Below are 14,692 nucleotides of genomic sequence, written 5' to 3'. Positions count from 1 at the left end.
GAACAAGGCTTATATTCATGCAAATTAAGAATTAATAGTTTACATCGTTTAGATATGTGCCTAAATAATCCTAATTAAGCTTATTGTTTTGACCTGAACTGTATGGGATATTGTGACACAGCAGCCTGTGTTGTCTAACCCTAACGATATGCTATATTTTTCAAAAAACAGTTATTGACTTTTAACATTTACATTTGAGAAGTGAAACGGGGGAAAAAATATGCTACAGCCACAAACAATGACTTATAGGTTATAAGGCAGATAAATGGATTTCTTTAGGACCTTGGGTTCTAGCCCGAATGGTAGGAAGGTTCTTCTCAAATTACAGCTGGAAGTCCCGCTCCGGAGCCACATGCTCTGCAGGAACACATCACAAGTGCCATTTGGTTTACGCCATAGAGTATTTATATTTTCGTATAGGTTAACATGCTTTTTCATGGATATGTTTTGTTGGCTGTCGTATTTGTGACGACGGCATCGGTAATACCCGGTAAGTCATTTTCTGTGACTGGAATATTATTTTGACGACGGTATGAAGGGAGGCTAGCTAACTGATCTTGTTTTGTAGGTCTGTTTACTCCATCTGCAGCCCTAATTTAAAGTTTTTAGTCTCTATATTCAACATTAGCTAACATTCTCATCGTGGGACAACAATACGTTTATTTTCTAAAGTGTTGTGTCAGCTAACTGCGTCCACAATAGTTCTCGTTATATATGTGTAATTTTTCATAAATTATATCTAAGGGGCCAGCGAGATAAGTATCTTAGTTGTATGTTATATCGTGCATCCAATATTGGCAGATTGCATAGGAGTGCCTGGTGGGCAGTATTACGGGCAGCGGACAATCAGCTCCAACGGGGAAAAGTGCCTCAACTGGCTCAATGTGACGACAGGCTATAATGCAGCTGATTACACGAACAACAATACAGGTAGGATGTTTACGCTGACTATAGCTTGCTGCATGCACAAACCTGCCGCTTTGGTTGTAAATAACTGTTGATGCGAACTTACAAAAACAAACCGTTACGTACATTGTGGTCGATTACCCCGTGCTTTAAAGGGTGTTGTGTGTAAGTAAGCGACTTGATGAGCTGGGCACTAAAATTACATTTGACAGTAAGCTAATTGCCGAAGAAGCAGAAACCGTAGGTACGCTCTTTATGTAAGGCTACTACAACATGAAAGGGTTCGACTGAGATCAGCACTTTCTTTGTCCATATCATCGCCTCATTACTTATTTATCAAACTGACTCTTAATCAGCTCCGCTGCATCACGAAAATGGGCTTTAGTCCCCAAAGGTGACCTGTAGTGTGGGTCCCGATTAACAGGTTTATTTTCTAATAAAAACAATCCAGCACAAGAAATGCATGCAGCTCAGAAAGCCGTGTCTTTCCGTGTTGATTTAAACACTTAAATCACCCCTTTATGCATTTCCTGACGTCAGTGACATTGACAATCATTTCAACAACTGTTGTAAAGCTTGAGTTGCAACATTCCAAAACGCTCTGAAAATAGGTCAAAAGTAATTATTGGTTGAGGTGTTATTGAAGAAAACAGACAATGTACTAATTTGCTATTTATAGTATTAATTTAGACCTTAATATGTTGACTAATACAATTATGTGAAATTGATAAAAACTTTATGAGGACATTTTCGGTTATTTTGTGTGTGTTTTTTTATTTTTATAAACTGATCAATTAAAGTGTCTTCTATAGCCCTTTCTATAGAAGACCTTGTATAATGTCCCTCTAAGTCAAGTTCAGAATGCGCAGCAGAAGTATGTGACATAGATGCACATGAGACGCACACTTGAGAATGTACCAGTGATATGTGAAGTGCTAAGGGGCCTGCTTGCTTCACTGTACACTGCCTAATGTCAACACTACACACACCCTAGGGCTACTTCCCTGTGAGCTGTTGCCATGCAATAGTGAAAGGGGTGCCTGCAAACAAGGTAGTTCATGTCAGGGGGTCACATCACTTTGTGTCCAGGAGGGGTTGGCTCAGAAAGACCTGCAAACAGCATGCACAGAAAAACAAACAAGAGCACACACGCCCAGACACACACACACACACACACACACACACACACACAAACTGTGCCCTGCTTAATTTTGTGAGTGGTCTGTTTATTGAAGGGGTGGCTTTAGCTGTGATATGAAGCACGTTTCTGTGGTAGTCCTGAGTTTGTTGTTTTGACCTGCAGAGCTGTGGGATCATAGTTTCTGCCGAAATCCAGATGCCTCAGCAAGACCTTGGTGCTATGTGTTGGCTGGTGGTGATACCATTCAGAAACAAGACTGTGACATTGACCTATGTCAAGGTATGGTACTGTTCTATCAGCACAGAAAATTGTAGAAAAATAGCACAATTAATAAAATAAATTGCAAATATTGCAATGAATGAATGAATGCACATATAGAAATTGCAAAAGTATTAATTGTTGACATTCATGGCAAATTATTCTCTGCATCTCTATATAGTGTGCATGTGTGATATTTTGCAGACCAGACTGCCACTCCTACAGCAGAGGAGAATGTGGACCCAGCTCCATCCCCTGGCGGGGGGCCACCTGATCAGTCGGATGCCCGCCCTGCCCAGAGAGAGAGCGTTGCGGCGAAACCTGACACAGGCATCAGCCGAAGGGTTCGCGTCGGACCCAAGAAGAAAGCGGACCTGGGTGTTCTAGGTAACCTTGGCCATGTTTTGGTTCATTTCACAATAGGAGGAGGGGTGCAATCTGCAGTCACACAGCAGCACAGAATGGCTGAATACGTTTTCCCTTGGGTGATTTTTAAACCACAGCTGTAATGGGCTCAGTGTCTTATGTTGAAAATTGAATTTCACCTCCCGTCTAGGATGGTTCATGAACACAGCTACAGATTCTTCTAGACAATCGAGAAATGATGACATTATTGAATATCAACTGAAGCAGTGTTACTAGTAAGAATCATCAACTGGGAAAGCCAGCCAGCAGTTTGAGTCCTTGCTGAAGGATCAGCTGACTGAGATGTGTAATGATGTTTTGACTCATATTTGTCTGTTGTACTCCAAAGGATATGTTCTTGCTGGTATGATGATGCTCATCATCATAATGCTTGGAACAGGAATAATTCTGGGCTATTTCTACAAGAAGTAAGTTTAGCTTTCTATCTCTCACTCACAACACACACACACACACACACACACACAAATACATACACTTGCCAAGTACAGTATTAAGGAGTTTCCATCTAAAACTAGCAAGCTCTCGAGCTCAAAGCCAAAACACTTGTGTTGTAGACACAAACAACAGCACAATTGGCAGAGATGGTTATCTAACTGGTGGTATATTTAAGCAATAAGGTTCGAGAGGCAGTACGGTATCGTCAATAATGTACTTGTTCGAGGGAGTTGTTAGGCCCGACGCGCACCGGAGGGCCGGCAAACCCTCGAACAAGTACATTATTGACGATACCGTACTGACTCGAGTACCTTATTGCTTTTATAACACGGTTGCCAGCGACTTTATAAATATTAATTACAATTAAAGTAAACAGTAAGCTGCCTTTCAGCACAAAAAAAGTTGTAGACACCAAACGTTGTGTATCGCATTTCAGTAGCCAAGAGAAAATAGTCCCCCTTTGTGTGGCTGTTGCTATGCAACAGACAAATAGCATTGGGAACTTCACGTCTGTTAGACCTAGCACAAAAGCTACGTGTGTTTCAATGGGTTTTTGGTCTAAGCGCTAAAAGTCACCTACAAATAATATTCGAGACTTTCAGTAAAGACTTACAATACTCTGCAACATTCGTGTAGCGTAGAAACAACTAACCGAGTCAATTTAGACATATAAAAAGTCGTGTAGATAGCTTAATTCACAAGAAACATTCCCCACTACATTAGCCACAACACGCCGCCATCTTAGTTAGATATTTTCTTTTGAGTGCGCACTGATTTGGAACGCTCAGGTAGATGAAAACAGGTCGTACAGTTACTATACCATTGAATATAGCACACCCCGGAACTCACTCTCAGAATGGTGGATTCCATCTACCCGTGTTATAATTCCATCTACCCGTGTTATAATTGGGTACATCCTGATGAAAAAAGCTAATTTTTGCACGGTTGTAGACTTGGATAAAAAAACTGCATAGTGAGTAGTTTGGGTGGCTTGTGGAAATAACAGATGTGTTCATCTGCCCTTCACATGACCATATGCCATCAATGGTTGAATGAATGGCTGTAGTATGTTATAAAAACTAGTTGCGTACAAAAACATACCTTAACTGTAAAAACCTGCATATTATAAGACCTAGATGATCGCTTCATAGGGCATATAGGAGGAAAATTCACTCAAGAAAAGCGTCTGAATTTAGACTGTAGCACTGAACATGAGTGATGAACTAATCAATTGATTAAAAAACACTTGTGAAATATGTGCTTCAGTGATGTAACCAATTCACTGTGGGCTTAAATTGCTGACATGATCAGGAGGCAGGGCAGGGCAGTCAGGACTCGGAAGAAACCTCAGAGGCAGCCCTGCTCTGTGTCATAGGGATATTAGATTACACCCCATAAGGCTATTATAGAAAAGCTATATATAGCCCTGCAATCTGGTTAGTTATGATGCAATGTTTTTATGTCCATGTATTTCTGTATGTATGTGCTCTGAAGTAGCGCAGAAGCTGAATTCATAGAATTAGCTATGATTCATTTGCTTATTTACTTTAAGGTTGATTTATTCATATGGCGGAAATACATAAGGGGGGGGGGGGGGGGGGGCTCTGTGGGTTCAGCATGGGTTGCTATGGTTTCACATGAGTGTGACCATCAGCAACAGTGACCAAAATATTTGTCATAAAGATTTTACATTTAAATATCAGTGAAATATTTTTATCGACAATAAAAAGAGAGCCATGGCAGCTTTCAACACTACACCTGAAAAAGTTATAAAGCAAGTTCAGGGCTCACTCCATACCAATCGCTGACCTTTTTCCCTTGCCACCTTTCAATCCATCTATTACTCTGCCATGCGCACCATCTGGGGGACAAAAGATGGGGTGGATCTGCAAGGTGACTCTTGTGGAAACCCAAAGGGAAACCAGTGGAACTTCTGATTTTGGCGAATTGCTATATGTTAAACACTCTACAGCTGCATACCAGTAGCTGTAATTAATATTGACATCGTAGTAGGAGTGAATTAGTCACTAGTTTAAAAATAAAGGCTTTTGTTGAAAATGGATATGATGAGGTTGAACGTCCTATTATGACAATAAATAGAGTATTTGCCGAGGCTGAGCTCCAGACAGGCCCGGCCCAATTTAACCCCTGTGCTCAACAATAGCTTGGTTGACATCCTCATATATGGACATCCCCTTATGCCTATGTAGTTAATGTATATCCTTACTCTGCATGGTCAAAAATAGTTCTGTCATAGGGCACTGTGAATACTAAGGCTTGTAAACAGGGACAAAAAACTGAGCAGAGATTTAAGAATAATCAGCAGCTTTCAGTAGATTTTACTTTGTTGATTGGCCAGTGCAATATATTAACTCTAAATAAATAATCTGTAATTAAATCAACTTGGACATTCATTATTGAATCAGGATTTAATTGGTTTGTGGCTGTAGCATTACATCAGATTGTTTGCTGTGTGCACTCAACACAAATTACCAAAAATGGCCCAGATTACATTCAGAGGGCTTTTACTGTGAGTGAGTCATTCATCAACACTCTTTTTCTTTCTCCTCCTTTCTCTTATTCTCTCTTTACTTTCACTCTGTCTATTTCCTTTCTCCAATAATTTGGTATTCTCTTTTCTCTGACACTTTCCCTGTCTCTCTCACTGTCTCCTATTTACCTAATTTGGCTGTGTGTGTGTGTGTGTGTGTGTGTGTGTGTGTGTGTGTGTGTGTGTGTGTGTGTGTTCCTGCAGGGGACAGAAACTGAAACAGCAGCAGGAGCAGAGGGCCTACGAGCAGGAGATGCACCGCATCAACCTGCCGCTCTCCGCCTTCTCCAACCCCGCCTGCCTGCTTGATGAGGACAGCTGCTCACCCACCAGTCATCAAGAGAAGCTTCTGGAAGAGGAGAAAGAGCAGGAGAGAATGGAGGAGGAAGAGGGATTAGAAGAAAGAGAAAAGAGCAAGCTGGGTGAAGCAGTGATGCAGATTGGGGAAGAAGAGGAAGCCTCTAGTGGTCCCAACGACGCTGACGCCTCTGGTGCCTGACAAGCGTGCAAGCCGTGACCTCTTGACCTTATCTTCTGTAATGGAGAATGGTATCCTCAGAAGCAGGGCTTCCCTTTGTTGTTCTTCACTGTTTTGCTGAAGGAGTGAGGAGCAACCTACCTTTTTGTGCCGCTGTTTTTGTTGTCTGTATAAACACTGACCAGATTGGACAAGCGCGTCCTATTTCAGGACTGATGTTTAAGTGATAACACTCAAGAAAGAGCTGTGGACCAAGTCAAGTGAGGGGAAAGATGGGTGGCAATCATAACAAGTCTACAAAAAGCTCTGCTCCGAAAAGATTCAAGACAGTCAACTAGCTCTACCAAAGATTTACAAATTCACAAGTATCCCAGCACTGGATTTCAAGATATTTATGCAGTTGCTTTTAATTGTACTGCTTCTTTGAGAGGGAATCCCATTAACAGCAACATTAATTTCATCAACTTCATTATGCAACACAGCTTTGTCTTCAAATGGAAGAAGTCATAGGCACTTAATGATTTTCTCAGTTTAAGAATTGGGAGGCAGGATGCATTTAAGACCCGAACATACTACTTTTCTTTGTCTTTGTTCATATTCATCCATGTTGTAGCTCACACTGCCCAAACCAAGCCTTCCTTTATCTGCCAATTAAACGAGGGAAATAAGAACATACTCGAAACAAGTAGTAGAGAATGACGCCGTTTGTTTCAGCACCTTAAACAGCAATAGCTGGCTGTGTTGTAAAGTGTTATGCCATAACCTGCATTCATCATAGCAGAATTGTTCTGCACATGTAAAATGAGCATGAAAGAGCATTGTAAATATAAAACATTATTTGAATGCAATGTTTCGGACCTTTATAAGTGTGTGTGAGTATTACTTAGAGGGTTCTGTCTCTCATTCTATTGATCGGCCTATTAGAGTGTCCTGCCCACTACGAGTGTCTATGTCTTACCTTTTATTGTGCAGTTTCTAGACAAGATATGACAATTAGATGATATGACGACAATAATGGGAGTGGTTAAGAATGACACATTTTCACAGTTTTTAAATCCTTTAAATGTGAATATGCATATTTAAATGTGTTCCTTAAACTGGGCTGTTATGCTTAGGGAACAGAGTTCTGGTTTACTCAGAATTCAGATCACTCCCACTGTGTCAGAACTCGACTTCAAGAAAGCAGCGCTTTGAAGCGCATGTCAACACATGTCCATTTCTGAGCAGACCTGTTGGTTGACAATTTGATTTAGAGTCCAGAAGTACACTTAAAAAAAACAACAAATTTAATTACAGTTTACTTTACTGCCCAAAGTATCACAGGCATTGCACATAACTCAGTATGCAAACCTCTGGGTCCTTGACAGGAGAAAACACCCACGCTGTTGCATGTCCAGGCAGATGTACTGATGCAGACTTGTCCTGTGTTGGGGTTGTAGATGCACCTCACAGAGTGCTGTGGGAAAGCACGGACCGCAACAAGATGAGGTCAAGAACAGCCCTGAGAGGACTAGACGTGACCCATAACGTTAACAAACTGTTCCTTTTTATTCCCAGCCATGAATAGCCCCTCGCTCCGAGAATCAGGGTCACTAAACACACAAACACAATCCAGCAATTAGGACAGAGTTCAGTCACTAATAGCATCCAATGAGATACAGACAGTATTTTTGGTCTTTGATCAAACTTTGAATGGGTATATTTATGGAAACATTTATATAACGCTATGTACCACTTTAAAAACTTCCAAAGGACTTCACAAACAGTGCATTCGGAAACTATTCAGACCCCTTAACTTTTTTCACATTTTATTATGTTGCAGCCTTATGCTAAAATCATTTACATTCATTTTTTCCCTTATCAATTACACTGAATACCCATAATGACAAGGCAAAAACAGGATTTCAAACATTTTTCACATTGACAGATGTATTCAGACTCTTTGCTATGACACTTGAAATGTACTCTTGTTCTCTTGATCATCCTTGAGACGTTTCTACACCTTGATTGGAGTCCACTTGTGGTAAATTAAATTAATTAGACATGATTTGGATAAGGTCCCGTATCTGACTATGCATATTAGAGCAAAAAACCAAGCCATGAAGTCTAAGGAACTTCCTGCAGAGCTCAGAGACAGGATTGTGTTGAAGCACAGATCTAGAGAGGGCTACACATTTTTTTCTGCAATTGAAGATTGCCAGGAGCACAGTGGCCTCCATAATTCTTAAATTGAAGTAGTTTGAAACAACCAGGACTCTTTCTAAAGCTGGCCACCCAGTCAAACTCAGGGGAGAAGCGCCATGGTAAGAAAGGTGACCAAGAACTTGATGGTCACTCTGGCTGAGCTCCAGAGATCCTGTGTGGAGATTGGAGAAAGTTCCATTACTGAAAAACTCCCAACAGTCTTGGCTTTATGGCAGAGTGGCCAGATGAAAGATTGAACCCTGGCTTCAATTCTGCGTCATGTCTGGAAGAAACCTGTCAACGCTCATCACTTGCCCAATACCATCCCAACGGTGAGGCTTGGTGGTGAACGCATCATGCTGTGGGGGTGTTTGTCAGGGGCAGGGACTGTTCAGTTGACTTGTCAGGTTTGAGGGAAAGCTAAATGAAGCGAAGTACAGAGATATCCTTCATTAAAACTTGGTTCAGAGGGGCCAACAGGACCTCAGACTGGGTGGGGACGATGATTCTAAACACACAGTTAAGACAACACAGGCATGGATAAGGGACAACTCTGAATGTCCTTGAGTAGCCCAACCAAAGCCTTGACTTCAACCCAATGGAGTATCTCTGGAGACACCAGTCCCCATGCAACCTGACAGAGCTTGAGAGGGTCTGCAGAGAAAAACAGCAAAAGAAAAATCCAGATGTACTGAGCTCGTTATAGCCAAGAAGGCTCGAGGCTGTAATCACTGCCAAAGATGTTTTTTTCAGTTTTTTCCTTTTTTAATACATTTGAATCTGTTTTTACTTGATTAATGAAGAAAAGCAAGGCTGTAATATTTCGAAACATGCAAAAAGTGGTTCTGAATACTTTCTGAATGCACTGTAGATATTGCACAAGACCCACCTCATCACCAATAATGTAGATGTTAATCAGAATGCTCACCATACATTGGCAATCTGGTGGAGTGGTGTGTAGAAAGAATTTTCTGGAAAGAAGTGACTGGTCAAGAACAAGCCAGTGTAATTCGTTATGAAGTTTGGTAGATAGGCTATATATTGTAGACAAGAGCCAGAGAGCCACCAACTTGGGAGCAGATCCAGCCTTGATTTTCACTCGCCTCCTGTCTGGAAATATAAACTTTGATAAGGTATAAGCGACTCATCAAAGAAAATCATATTTTGTTTCTATGATGAAACCAGCTTTCCCTAATAATGTTTTTTTTAGTAATTAAACATAATAATAATAATAACACATTTTTATTTATAGGGCCCCTTTCAAGAAACCCAAGGTTGCCTTACAACAGTGAATAAAACATTGAATAATACATAATACAGCAACAACTTCAGTTGGCAGGACCTTTACAGGTTATAGGCCTGCCTAAACAGGTGTGTTTTGATGTGTGTTTTAAAAAGAGCGATTGAGTTAGGGTCAATGTTCCTGATGTCAGGGGGGAGGGAGTTCCAGAGGTGAGGGGCAGAGCGGCTGAAGGCTCTGGATCCCATAGTGGACAGATGGGCTCGTGGGACGGTCAGGGTGATGGAGGAGGTAGACCTTAGAGACCGGGTAGGGACATTGATGTGGAGGAGGTCAGAGAGGTATGGAGGGGCAAGGTTATGGATTGCCTTAAATGTGTGGAGGAGGATTTTGTAGTTAATGCGGTGTTTAATGGGAAGCCAATGGAGTTGATGTAGAACAGGGATGATGTGACTGATGGATGGCGTCCTAGTGACGATACGGGCAGCAGCATTTTGTACCAGTTGAAGTTTATGGAGGAGTTTGTGTGGGAGACCAAAGAGAAGGGAATTGCAGTAGTCCAGGCGGGAAGTGACAAGGGAGTGAACTAGGATTGCGGCGGTGGTGGGAGTGAGTGAGGGGCGGAGGCGGTTGATATTGCGGATGTGAAAGTAGGCAGATCGGAAGGTGTTGTTGATGTGGGTATGGAATGATAGGGTGCTGTCGAGGACGACACCCAGGCTTTTAACCTGAGGAGAGGGGGTAACCGAGGAGTTATCTATGGTGAGGGTGAAATTATACATACATCCTTAATGCAGCAGATGGCACATGGAGCTGCAGGGGTTGGGTAATTGGCCAAATGTATTTACCTTATTTATTAATTTACTCATTTATACAACCTATACTAATCATATACATTTACCCTTTTTTATTGACCTCATTTTGCAACTAATTCCCCATCAAATGTTTGTATGTGGTCTGGATGTAGGTAAAAACTGCTGCCCAGTGTAATTATTTTCACTGGGGTGATATTGCTTTTCTTTTTTTCTTTTTACTCTGTAAACAGAGTATCCTTTCAGATACAATGTATTAATATTAGTGTGTGCATGAAGGCAAGGAATTCATATTTAAGAAGAATAAGATGATGACTAAATAAAGAATTGTCTGAAAAGACAGACAGCATCTGCAAGCTTTGGATGGGAGACATGCAACCATGTAAAAGTATACCCCAGTTGGCATGAATGAATGGTGTTGTTATTGATAGTAAATACTGAGTATTATTTACTTGTATTCATGCACAGGTTGAATGCAAGACAGGTATAAAATGTGAGAATATAATCAGATTTAAAATGACCACAATTTGTTTTATTAATACTACATCATTAGTAAAAATAAAAATGGTCAGACAAGATCACAGTATTATTTCACACAATTACATTTTGACAGGGTTCTTTAACCATTATGGACATGCGATTATGGAGTTCTTATATTGCACGTGAAATCAAACATTAGGTAGATGTGAAATGTGACAAGTATAATCATCCCCTAAAAATTGAGAAAAAGATCATTGAAACGCAAACAGAAAATGTCCACACAGGATAATAGCTTGTAGACAGTCGGCACAACTGCGTGTTCGTCACATAACCCCGTTTTGTCATGTATCCTTGGTGAAGTGGAACATACTCTTGAATCCAAACTGACTGCAGTTTCAGTCTAATCCGGTCTATGCAATGAGTAACCAAAACATGATCACCAACGCGACAAACAGGAAGAGGCGGGACAGAAACTGCTCGTCCATGTGCTGTGGGGTGCCAGGGGCAGCTGGAAGGGGGGGAAAAAAACATTAAAATGTATCACTTAATTGTAAACATTTGCATTCTAAAATAACCCTATCAAAAATAATTGGGGTTTGATTGTGGTATTTGTGGTACTGAGAACACTGTCTTCCAAATGAACAACAAAAGCTATTGTACCAGGTTGTAAGGTCAGAATGGAGTAACCTTGAATACTTTTGAGAGCGACACTGCATCACCACTAGAACTGCCCAGTTCTTATTAAAGATCAAGTTAAGCACAACATTCCCTCCATCTTACACTGTCTTCCTCTGTTCCTTTCGCAATTACACCCAGTAATCTATAGCTTTTCAGCATTCATTAAGCTGTAAAATATCCACCAATGAGGGGAGAAAACAATACCTGGAGGGGGACGTCCATCGTTGATGTTGAATGCTGTGGCAAAAATGCCAAAAGGAAAGGCTCCTATCCCAAAGGACATCTGGAAACCTCCATCACCAAAGCCAAAGCCCTGAAAGCCCTGTTAGGAGATAGCAATTAAAAACATATAGGACACTGACAAGTCACAAAGCCAGACATAAAACACAATTGAAGTTCCATTTGTTTATGCTTGTTGAAAACTGAATATCTGTGTTGTCCAAATTTGTAATGCAAAATCAAACTGTATTGCAAAATTATGACTTCCCCACCATGAGAGAATGAAGAAAATGACAATGCCCCTACACCCATTATCAAGGTACATCAATCTAAGTTGCTTTGGTAATATATTATATATAAAATTACTGTTTTTAAGACAAATGGGCATTTACTGTAAGCTGCATTCTGCATAATGAGCAGGATGTGATGCAATTACTGAAGCTTGGTGGTGCCATTCCCATGGGAACACTACCCAGCAGGTCCCCTTCCTCCACTCCAAGGACATTTAATAAGTCTCAATGGGAGTACTACTTTAGTTAATGAATTACATGCAGGTTGGCTATATACCTCAATCCCATGTAATAGTTTCATCAGGCAGGGTGTGATAGCAGGTGCCTTGTGTAATATGGTGGCCAGTGTTGCACTGGTCTTCTCTAGGTAGCTAATTAGAATCATCATTAGGTCCATAAACAAATCAAAACAGTTTGTGGCTTACCCCTCGATTCTCAGGCTCTGGACGTTGGCCCTGTGGTCGGGGAGGAGTTCTTTCTCTAGAAAACACAGAAACATTTTGTGTTATTGAGTGGCAAAAATTCTTCTGTTTCTGGAAAAATCAAAACATCAGAACAAACTGTTCACCAATATGATCTCAGGAGAGTGTACTGCTTCATGGTACATGGTACATACTTGGTCTAATAACAATACATCTGATATATGTTTCATGAATGGTAACTTACCTGGGGTCCTGCTGACCAGTGCTGCCTCTTCCATATAGAGGGATGACTTTGTCACGGCTGATGCCTGCCTTGCAAACTGGGCACACCTGTCTGTTTGGTCTGGTTTCCAACCACTACAATAGCAAAACATGCATGTTTTTTTAAATAGGAATCTCCCACAAACACTCATAATATAAATATGGGAATGCTGATTTAATTGTCAAGTGGAAAAGACAGAATTAATGTATACCTGATGTAGGCATGGCCAACTGCATGGTGGAGGCAAGCACAGGGACAGTATAAAATGAGGGGAAAAAATTGTAAATAAAAGCACATCTGGTTTATCAATTAAATGACAGCTGCATGTGTGGAAATTTAAGTTAGATCCCTACCAGAAAAGATGCCCGCAGAGACTTATGACAGCATCCTTTGATGTGTCCAGGCAGATGTTGCACTCAAAGGTGCTGTCTTGATTACTGCTTTCGCCTGTTGTCTGGTTACCAGAGCTAGGATTGGAGGTGGTGTCTGCTCCTGCAGAGCCGGAGGGTTGGGGTCCGGCGCTGGCCATACTCGCTTCTGTGGAGGTCCAGTCTCAGGGATTGCCACACGTAAGACTGCAGGAGCAGATTTTCAGTCAGGTCAAAAGGACAATCAATGGCGAAGTAAAACCCAACAACAACACATCCTCAGTCAGTACTTGATGAACAAAGAACCAAACATGGCCAAGGTTTCTAGTAAAATAGAGTTTCTCGGCATGTCAATTTTACGTTTCAAACAAGTTAACGAGTAGCGATCGAAGCAAAGGTGCAAAAATGCTACATTTTAAGAGTAAAGTGAGACGGTAAAATCAGCCACTAAGCAGATACAAATTGGGTGTTGGGGCTTCACAGAGACTCAACTTTTCTAAGAAGTCCTGCCTTTTCAAGTTAATTTAGCTGCACTTATTGACTTTATGTTAAAGAACCAACGCTGTCATCACCAACTAAAATAACGCAGAATATTGCCAATCCCTACAGCCTGAGTAGATCTTACTTTACAACTGATCTTTACTTCAGATTATTTAACGTGAGGCTGTAACGTTAACCTAAAACCTGGCTACTTGATTATTTACTAGGCTGCTAGCTGATCGGCTAACTAACACAACTTAGATCGTTTGAGCAAAACACTGGTAGGCATCACGATACATTTACCATACATCTAAACACAAAGATAGACTACAATCTTACCTTTCTAGATTCATCGAAGACTTGACACTAATATTTAAGAACTTGTCCTATTCAGTTACCCGATGTGAAGACACATACTAATCGTTGCACTTCCAGTAGATTGCATCAACAAACCACCCGGAAGTGAGCAAGGGAAACGTATGCTGACGCCATTGGTTTGGCCGCTGCGTATTCAAATGAAGGGAAAGTGTGTGGCTCTTGACGCACAAGCAAGGGACTATGATCACTAGTAATGTAATGTGTAATGTGTAATGTAACTTAGAAGGGCACGGCGAAAAATATGTATCAACGAAGTGGTTTAAGGGCATTCGAAGCACTCATAGGAACTGAGTGGTTTACAGGCATCTGCATTTAAATTACGGACTCTCTCTTTCAACAGGATGTTCTGGTGAATGTCACAGTTCATCAATAGCCACTAGAAGGCAGTAGGTCTCCTACTTCTTCTTTCTAGGTAGATGAAATATGCTTAGGTTTATGTCACGTCGTATGAACATGCAGGGATAGATGTATTTTTTGTTTACTTAATTATTTACAATTAACTTCTTCATGTTATGTATTCAGGTGATATAATTGTATGCTTTTCCTAATATTTGGCTTATAGCAAAAAAATATTCTTATGAAACGTATATATATATATATATATATAAAGTTGGTCTACATTATAAGCTCACACTAAATGTAGGCTAACCTCCTATACTATAAATGTTAGCTACTTCTTCGTTT

The 14,692-nt window shown here is 40.8% G+C and overlaps 2 protein-coding genes across 2 annotated transcripts; one reads left to right on the top strand and one right to left on the bottom strand.

Moving 5' to 3' along the window:
• The first annotated feature begins 351 nt into the window (after positions 1–351).
• Positions 352–6,996, top strand: pik3ip1 (phosphoinositide-3-kinase interacting protein 1). The gene is made up of 6 exons (XM_080848119.1): positions 352–490; positions 802–930; positions 2,210–2,326; positions 2,510–2,692; positions 3,060–3,138; positions 5,922–6,996. The coding sequence occupies exons 1-6, from the start codon at positions 427–429 to the stop codon at positions 6,214–6,216; spliced, it is 867 nt and encodes a 288-aa protein (XP_080704245.1). The 5' UTR covers positions 352–426; the 3' UTR covers positions 6,217–6,996.
• Positions 6,997–10,941: 3,945 nt separating this feature from the next.
• Positions 10,942–14,083, bottom strand: rnf185 (ring finger protein 185). Its single transcript, XM_080847136.1, has 7 exons — positions 13,970–14,083; positions 13,136–13,357; positions 12,994–13,012; positions 12,765–12,877; positions 12,524–12,578; positions 11,794–11,911; positions 10,942–11,419 (listed from the first exon to the last, which is right to left on the bottom strand). Exons 2-7 carry the CDS (start codon positions 13,309–13,311, stop codon positions 11,322–11,324), a joined length of 579 nt encoding a protein of 192 aa, XP_080703262.1. The 5' UTR covers positions 13,312–13,357; positions 13,970–14,083; the 3' UTR covers positions 10,942–11,321.
• Positions 14,084–14,692: the final 609 nt, after the last annotated feature.

The sequence above is a fragment of the Sprattus sprattus genome, assembly GCF_963457725.1.
Source record: "Sprattus sprattus genome assembly, chromosome: 11".
In the NCBI taxonomy this organism is placed as follows: domain Eukaryota; kingdom Metazoa; phylum Chordata; class Actinopteri; order Clupeiformes; family Clupeidae; genus Sprattus; species Sprattus sprattus.
The sequence above is the reverse complement of the archived record's forward strand: the minus strand, read 5'-3'. Positions and strand labels throughout refer to the sequence as shown.